The 9,785-nt window shown below is 30.4% G+C and overlaps 1 protein-coding gene across 3 annotated transcripts in view; it reads left to right on the top strand.

Annotated features, from left to right (window-relative positions):
- The window catches only part of LOC113514046 (sodium- and chloride-dependent GABA transporter 1), a 28,245-nt gene extending 19,876 nt beyond the window's left edge, over window positions 1–8,369 (top strand). For all 3 annotated transcript variants that reach the window (XM_052897127.1, XM_052897125.1, XM_052897126.1), the window contains exons 6-12: window positions 198–388; window positions 980–1,160; window positions 1,638–1,762; window positions 2,508–2,752; window positions 3,544–3,747; window positions 4,404–4,571; window positions 5,811–8,369. In XM_052897127.1, coding sequence (XP_052753087.1) covers window positions 198–388; window positions 980–1,160; window positions 1,638–1,762; window positions 2,508–2,752; window positions 3,544–3,747; window positions 4,404–4,571; window positions 5,811–5,903 — 1,207 coding nt within the window. In that variant the 3' untranslated portion in view covers window positions 5,904–8,369. The remainder of the gene's footprint in view (window positions 1–197; window positions 389–979; window positions 1,161–1,637; window positions 1,763–2,507; window positions 2,753–3,543; window positions 3,748–4,403; window positions 4,572–5,810) is intronic.
- The last annotated feature ends 1,416 nt before the right edge of the window (window positions 8,370–9,785 follow it).

Raw genomic sequence — 9,785 nt, forward strand, 5'->3', positions numbered from 1 at the left:
ATATTCTTATTTAAACGCCTTTAAATTAAATACATTCTTATTTAGCCGCCTTTAAATTAAATATATTCCTATTTAGCCGCCTTTAAATTAAACATATTCTTATTTATTTGCCATTGAATTGAGCATATTCTTATTTAGATGCTATTAAATTAAATATATTCTTAAGACTCCATTAAATTTAAATTATATTCATATAGACGCCGCGCTCTTCAAATTTCGAGTGGCATCGAGAATATTGGCAACATTCGTTGGGAACTGGCTGGCACGTTGTTGCTTGTGTGGGTTCTCTGCTACTTCTGCATCTGGAAGGGAGTCCGCTGGACAGGAAAGGTCGTGTATTTCACGGCTTTGTTCCCTTACTTCTTGCTTACTGTGCTTTTGATTAGAGGTAAGTGTTGCTACAATTATATTACTACTAAATGTGAGCCTATGAGGACGTTTGTATGGAAGTTTGATACTTTTTTTTACGTAAAAGCTACTGAACGGATTTAAATTAAATTTGGTACACAGATAGGTTATATCCTAATTTAACACATAGAAATTTTTAGACTGAATTAGTATAACTAATAATTTATAACAAATAATAATATAAATGTGAAAATTTGATAAAGATGTATGTTTGTTAACCCTTTGCACTCTGTTGTCGCCGTATTTGTGACATTAAAATGCTAACATTAAATCTAAAATTAATAGATTCAGCGCTCTTAACACTTTGGTAAGCGAAATCGTCTGTGTTTATTTTATAGCGTTTATGATATGTTTATTATGTTTACATTATAATAAATTATTGACAATTTAATGAGTTATTGGTATTCTCTATGAGTTACTAGGCTGGAGTGCAAAAGGTTAATCAAACACGCTTAAACGGTTGAAGGAAATTTAAATGAAACTTGGTACACAGATAGATCCTAAAACATAAGATACTGTCACTAATTCACTCGAGCAAAGCTGTGGATTAAGTTAATGTAACTCTTTTTAGGTATTACATTGCCCGGCGCGATGGAGGGTATCAAATTCTACGTAATGCCCAACATGAGCAAGCTTTTGGAGTCTGAAGTGTGGATAGATGCTGTCACCCAGATCTTCTTCTCCTATGGCTTGGGATTAGGCACTCTCGTCGCACTTGGAAGTTATAACAAGTTCACAAATAACGTTTACAAGTAAGTTGATATTTTAAACTCTAAAGATCTGTTCTTTTTATGACAGAATGGCAAATAAGCTGACGGCTCACTTGATGGGAAATGGTAACAATTAATAAATAACAATCGTCTATAATCATGAACAACAAACAATTAACTTTGTTCAGGATTGTATTTTGAGATAGAGAAATTTTTAAAATTTTATTAGTATAATAAACATGTAACTAGACGATTTCTGTACATGGGAGATGTTTAAGAAAAATTTATTCGAAGGATTGTAATACGATCAGCAGACGCCAAAATTTTTTTTTTAATTTGTCGTTCTGTTTACATGTTTGTTCCGTTATTACGCAAAAACTACGACGCCAAATCTGGCGTATATTTTATCTTGATAAATCATCTATAAGTAATTTATTTCATTAGATTTCTTACTTCTGAAATCTACGTTTACGAAGTAATGGATAAAAAGCTAGTCAACATATATATTTATGTTTTCAGAGACGCCCTTATAGTATGTTCTGTGAACTCTAGTACGTCAATGTTCGCTGGATTCGTAATATTCTCTGTGGTCGGCTTCATGGCTCACGAGCAACAACGGCCCGTCGCAGAAGTCGCTGCGTCTGGTGAGTGGTCAAATATTAAGTTAATCAGAATTTCTTCCACGTATGTTTTTTGTTGCAATGATTGGAAATGGAATAAAAGCCTCGCTTGCGCTGTCGGTATATACTGGTGGGGCAATGACAGACGATAGGTGAGAATGAAAGCAGGGGATCTATCATTACGACGATATTACCGAAATTGGCCCTGTAAATGTCAAAGAAACAAAATGTTAATAACATTTTGTTTATCATAAATTCTATCATAAATGTAAAAAAAAAACGGTATATTACATTTTATATTTGAAACGATATATATCGTGTAATTTTAATATCAAATTTGTGTTTCGTTCGGTCCCGAAATTTCTGAAAAAATTTAATGATATACCCTATGGTTATTGGGCCCATCATGACGAATTCATCAAGAATTAACCCTTCACATGTAGAGAGCTAGATCGTAAATGTATGTATTTGATGACGTTGGACCGTGGCCTTTTTAATACATTGTCAGTTGGTATAGTCCCTCTTAAAACATCTCCAAAGCGTGGCAACTACCGGCAAAACTCCTCATAGGGGGAGGCTTATGTTCAACAGTGGACATATAAAGGCTAATATGGTAATGATATTGATGGCAGTTTAAACTAAAAAATGCAAAAAAATGACATTATGAAAAGAATTTAAGATTATTTTAAGATTTGTTACTAAAGTATATAAATAAAGAGGAAAAGATTAATTTCACCTGTAGAAAACTTAACATAATTTTAATTTTCAGGACCCGGTCTTGCTTTCCTCGCGTATCCGTCAGCCGTACTTCAACTTCCCGGTGCTCCACTCTGGTCCTGTCTGTTCTTCTTCATGCTGCTGCTAATTGGCTTGGACAGTCAGTTCTGTACTATGGAAGGCTTCATCACAGCTGTTATCGATGAGTGGCCAAAACTCCTCAGACGAAGGAAGGAGATCTTCATAGCTATTACCTGTGTAATATCTTACTTGGTCGGGTTGTCTTGCATTTCTGAGGTAAGTTTTTTAATTAATGGGCATAGTTTGTTTTACCGTGGAGTCCCGGCATAGAATTGGCTTTTTTCTGGGCACTTTGTTTTCCGTGGGTGCCGTAAAAGGCGATTAAAGATATTTAATTATTGAGAGATGAACAACAGCGTTCCTTTTAAAACGTCATCAAAGCCTAACTGCGGTTGCCAACTCCTCCCTACGGGGGAGGCCTATATTGATGATGATGTGTTTAGCAGAATATTATATTGTCATAGAATATAATAGTAAACTTCATGTATTGTAATTCCTATGGTCTAAGGCATTATGGCTCTATACTTTTATAATTTCTCTATCATATACCACTCTTTACGGTGTGCCTCGGCATAGAATAGGCCATCCCTTCCTTTCCCGTTGGTGTTGTAAAAGGCGACTAAGCGAGGGTAGCAGCGTTCCTCTCAAAACATCTCTTAAGCCTAATTACGGTTGCCAAGCGTGGCAAACTCCTAGCAAAATTATCCTTATGGGGAAGAGAAATATTCAGTAGTGAACAGTTAATGGTTAAAATAATAATACCACTCTTAAATGAAATTAAAACAAGATGAATGAAGAATGTTTTATTAATTTGAATTATCTTGTAAACTTCTATGCCCCCAAAAAGTATTTGATGTCATTTAAGTATGATATATATTTAATAATCTCTATGCTAAACGTTCTATGGGGTAGCCAAAAGCATAGTACTAACATGCACCTTTAGTTAATTTCATAATTCGTTGATACTGGTTCTTAAGACTCTTGCCTTCTTAACTTGATTTTTTCAGGGCGGGATGTATGTGTTCCAAATTCTCGATTCCTACGCTGTATCCGGATTTTGTCTCCTATTCCTGATATTCTTCGAGTGCATCTCCATATCTTGGGCTTTCGGCGTGAACCGGTTCTACGACGGTATCAAGGAAATGATCGGATACTATCCTACAATCTGGTGGAAGTTTTGCTGGGTTGGATTCACACCTGCTATATGCATTGTAAGTTTTCTATTTTGGTGAAAGTAATATTGCTAATCTTCTTTATACTTTATGACTACAATAAATATCTACCTATACTTGTAAGTACAAAAATATTACTTTTTTATAATTCTAAAAAATAAATACAAAAAAAAAAATATTTCCTCTATGGTTTCTTTCATACATGTACTTATATTACTTGCATACACCCACTCTAACGCCTACCTTGCTTTGATATCAAAATTTTTGTTTGTATAAATAAAATCCGTTATTGGCTGTATTCATAAGAGACTTAGCATGTAAGTTACTTTTTAAGGGCTGTGGCTTTTTGTTAAAATAAAAATAAAAATAAAAAAAAATTAAGAAAAAAATGGGTACAAAAATATTACCATGATTGTTGAGAATGATGACGATGATGATGATGCATTTAATAATAATAACGAGTAAGAAAAGTTCTCTTAAATATTACAACCCCCACCATAATAATAACTCATTAAAGTCACTATTGGTTATAAAAGGAACAGTATTATTGTATTATCTATAATTTATCTAAGCTTTCAGCCTTTTGTCATTCAGATTAATTACTATAATATAAGTATTAAAAGATATTTTTAAAAATCTTTCTTAAAGATTGAATTGTAATGACCATAGTGTTTTATTATATTTTTTTTTTACAGAGCGTGTTTATTTTCAACCTCGTGCAATGGAAGCCGATTAAGTATATGAACTACGAATACCCTTGGTGGTCTCACGCTTTCGGCTGGTTCACTGCATTGTCTTCTATGCTGTGCATCCCTGGCTACATGGTCTACTTGTGGCGTACCACTCCTGGGACTAGGCAAGAGGTAGGTAATTTAGAAAAAAATTAACCAGGTCTATTTTATAACTATTTTATTTTTGATTTTTGTCAAAGAAATTTCGAAAAATTACTTTAAATGACTACTTACCGAACTTTATTTTCATGATATAATATTGATAAAATAGTTGCTTTTTTTATATTCTTTTTTGTTTTCTCAAATATCATGTCTTTTCATGTCCTGCTCAGAAACTTCGGGATTGAAAAACTGTAGAATAGTAGAATGAGAGAAAAATGTGAACTAAGTAATATTATTTCACGGGAGCGAAAGAGAAAGTGTATCTCACGAAAATCTGTATTCTTTTGCATTTTCCTGTCAGTTACATATCATTATTTAATTTTAATTCTAGATTTTATCTTTGTGTAGGTTTTTTTTTCAATTACTGATTATATTGATGTGTTCCTTAAATAAACTATTATTTCAATACAGTTTAGACCTTGATAAGAAAACTATGTGCTAAAATAATGTTTGCATTAATAATATCTTGTTATGAACGAGATGCTAAGTTTTACGTAACGCTGAATTGTTATTGGTATAAAGCGTTAATTAATTGGTCCTAAACACTATTATCCTTGGCCTTTAAAACATTTGAACATAATTAGCTAATGTGAATTAACTGTGAAAAAGTCGCTTCGATAATACACTTAAGAAATCTCGATTTAAACTAATTATTGTACATCTTTATTGTACACAAAATATAATGTTAACCACAATTCATTTGAAACATAATTTAAAAAGGCGAGCTTATCTCTAATAAGAGATTTCTTTCAGCAAAACCAGCTAATTATATAGTATATATTACATAGTGACTAATGTCTATATTAAAGCCTATTTGACCAGAGGGAGACTGTACAAAAGTCGTTTGCTTAAGTGTCTCTATCCCATTCATGTTTCTACCGTGAAACAGTTATGTTTGCATGGCTGTGTTTCGGTTTGAAGGGTGAGGTATGGCAGTGAATTTACAGGGTACAGAGGAATACCACCTGAGTCTTCAGGAATGGCAACGCATGGAGGATATCATGGATAAAAGAGTATACTCTGTTATGTCCACGGTACTGCTCATGTATAAAGGCGACGGTTACCACTTTCCATCAGGTGGGCCATCAGCTTATTTGACATTTTAAGTTCATTAATAAAAAACCCAGATAATCTAACTCGGGAATAAAAATTGGGATTTCCAATTGTCAGATCAGTTTATTTAAATTCATCACATGACTATTATTACAGAAATTCAACACGATTGTCCGAATTCCTGAGGACGTTCCATCTCTGAGAACCAAAATGCAGGCGGAGGAGCTAGCGAAGCACGGAAAAGCTTAAACTATATCTGTTACTTAGACCTTATGGATCTCAAGGAGATGAGAGAAATGTATGTGAAATAAGGCAGAGATTCTATGCTCTTGCATGATTAATTTAATAATACCCATTATGTCGAATGCCACCTTGGAGGTATTTCACTTATTTTTAACAAGTCATGCGATGCAGTTGCAACAGCAAAAAAATTTAAGCAGCGCAAATATTCAGATTTAGAGAAGAACTGTACTTTAGAGCTGCTTTGAGTTAAAGCCATAAAATCTTGGAAGCTGAAGAGACTATCAGACCATTTAAAAAAATCTCTGATCTAAGTGATCAGAGATATTGTCTTTGAAAATTTGTGTTATTTTTTTTTATGAACTACCTGTTATTTAAAATACGAAGCAATTAAATAAGCAATTATCAATAGTGGTTGAAGCTTTTTTAATTATTAAGTGCTATAATTTAAACATGCAAGAGTATTTAATATCAAGAAAATGGATAAACATAATATTCTAAAAGATCACGCACAAATTTTTAACACAATTAGATGTGCCATAATTAAAAAAAAAAAAAACATATTTTTAACGTATCATACCTAATACTAAGTTAATATACCTTTCTTCTCATACAATGATTAGAAACTTAATGGCTTTAATTTTATAGAAATGTATTAACTATATACTCCAGTTATTTAGACAGTCATTATTATTGTATAATTTATGGATATATAGATTTATTAGACCGTATATGAATTATTATAACTGTAGCATCTATCGATGGTTTTAGGCAGATAACCATACTAACCTAGTTGAGTTATTTTGATACAAAGAATACCACCACATCTTCAGTATTGATGGAAAACGATACATTTCGGTTTTACAATATTACTAAAATACAAAAAACGATTCTGGGAATAACTCAAGCTAGAATCTAAAATACACAATTAAGTTTTCTTAGGATATATTGACGACTTTTGTTGGGTGCGTCGCGACGCGTTCATGTATGTTTATATTTTACGATATATTTAAGGAGCGATGTTAAAACTATTAATGTTAAATAAATATTAAGTGTACGAGTGTTTTAACAGTTTACTATTATCGTCTTCCATATAACTAAATCATTTAGAGGTTTATTATCTATATTGTAACTATTACTGTCATGTTTTTAATAAAGAAAAAAAATATATATTTGAATGTTACCAATTGACTATGAGTCTTTATAATCTTAGTTAAATCTTAACTATTATCCGTTGTAACTAATGATTTTACGGTAAAATAGGTGAATATACTTAAGATTAATTGTAAAAACATAATTACAATTTCTCTTATGTTTATTTGAAATAACAACGAAGTATACATAAATGAATTACTACATTTCAAAAGGTTTTATATTATATTATCCATTTTATTCGTATATGTTTGAAATCTTATTAACTATTGCCTAAAAAAATATATACTTAGCATTCATAAAAATATAATTATAAACGTGAGTAATGTTAATTGTTATCTATATATGATGGATTTGTGTGTTAGTATCAATGTTTAGATATTAGGTTTTGTTTACCACGAAAGTAAAAAGCAATGAGATATTTTGAATCTATGGTGTTGTACGTAGTATAAGGTGGTGAGAATATTATAGCTTTTGATGTATTTAATCAGAGTTAAATCTATAAACGGCTATTGCTCTATAATATTATAAAAAAAATATATTCTAGGCCTAACATATATCACTCGTGTAAGGTTTTAAACAATATTAATAGATATGTGAGTTACACTGTCTTTGATGTTAGGTTGTTAAGATATACCTACCTATTTCTTTGTCTTACATTTTGGTTTGTCAGCTTTAATTATTATAATTGTCACAATAAATTTCAAATTTATTAAATCTTTATACGATGTGTATCTTTGATTAAGAATCATGATTTCAGTATTTGAACAATTGCATGAATGAGAGTTAATTGAAATCTATACTAATGAAATAAGCGTGAATTTCTGTGTTCCGAACGAGACCAAACCTCTTTACAAGTAAATCTATTTTACATACATATGTAGATTTTTTATAATAAAAAAAAAACCTTTCGACAAAAATTTACATAATAAATCGTCTACGTATATCCTTCAAATAATATTATGGATGACTTAAAAACTATATTAGCTATCTCTTATTTTGGTACGGAATTATTGAAAAAAAAATATATATTCAAATTTTTTTCTAGAAAGTAACAGAGTTGATTTAAATCAATTGACAATGTTATTCATAAAATATAATATTTGGTTTATTTTAATCCACTTTTATGCATATTTTATATAGTAATATTCTAATAAAATTTGAGATGAAAATACATTTAAACAATACAACATATGAATTTAGAGTGTTCAAACTAAATGTAATAATGAATCTGTGTCTATTTGTAACGTCAATTTCTATATTTAAAATTATAAAAAAAAAAAAAAAAAAATATAGTGAACATTCGTAATTGTTTAACAAAAATATATGATACGCATTTAGAGATGTTTATTATAATATAAGACAATATACTTATATTCTTTATATATTTAAATTTTATCGTAGACAAATCTTAGCATCATTTATTCATAATTTAAGATTATAACAGATATGATGTTGTAGAAATTTGATGCCATTTTGTTCTAAGAGAAATTATAATAAACGTTAGTTTTGTAAGGAAATAATGTGTGTGAGTTTCCATGAATTGCGCCCAAACACATATTCATTCAGTAAACTGTCTAATTATTATATTTATTTGGATTTTCCACGAATGGAAAGTAAATTCCTTTTAGAAATATTCACAAATGTCACACAACATAACCAGATGTGATACATTTTAATCAGTACGTAATAAGAATTGAAACAAATATAATTATAAAAAATTGATTCCATAAATAATCATGATTGACAATTTGTTTTGAATAATTAAATTTTTCAAAATATTACACTGTATGTTTGCAATTAGCGTGTTTCATAAGGTAAATGTGCTTCCATACTATATGTATTAGCTTATAATTAAGATATAGAATAAGGTTTTGGTTGCAGTTTGCCGAGTGTATGTTGGATTGATAACGCTTAAAAGTAAAATGAAATTTTATCATATAAGTTTACATAATCTCATATTTAATGGTGATAGTTTCGTGTATCTCGCCTGTGTAGACGCCATTTAACTCTTCTGCTTTGACGAAGCAATGCGCGCGTGATAGTGTTTCAAAATAGTTTGAAGGATAAGAGATTTAATACAATCTCTGATGAGGCCAATACCTTAGTCCTCAGGAGTGGCAATGTGTAAGTTATGAGAGGCGACACAGTATATTCTGTGATATCAATGGTCTTAATCGTATCTATAATCGACGGTGACCACTTTCCAACAAGCGAACTTATCATCTTGACTGCCACTCCGAGTACTCTATAAGTACTCAGTTTAACTATATTATCTAATATTACTATTAGTAATTTTGGTTTACCAAAGAGTGAGAATTCACGAGGGAACGTAGATTTTTTCGAAAAATTATTATTGACAATTATTATTTTGTGGGAATTAGAAACGAAATAAAAACTGTTTCCTTACATTTATGTGTCTCAAAAGGTCTTAAAGATGCAGAACTATTTATTTCATGTCTAATTCCCGCATCATTATAATATATGTTTAGACAACAACATAACGACATATGAATATTTTATGATAATTTATGAATAACATATCCAAAGTTATGAATGTTTTCATTTAATGAAGCGTTTATGTCATGTAAGTAGTTTAGAACGTAATTTATTTATTTCATTAAATTAAATAGTACATAAAATATATTTGTTTTATTTCAACATAACAGAATATACCTAATCTCAATTAATTATACTTTATTATTTATTTAAAATATATATTTTGTTAATATATAAATC

This window comes from Galleria mellonella, unplaced genomic scaffold, assembly GCF_026898425.1.
Source record: "Galleria mellonella isolate WM207_F2 unplaced genomic scaffold, CSIRO_AGI_GalMel_v1 utg352, whole genome shotgun sequence".
Classification (NCBI taxonomy): domain Eukaryota; kingdom Metazoa; phylum Arthropoda; class Insecta; order Lepidoptera; family Pyralidae; genus Galleria; species Galleria mellonella.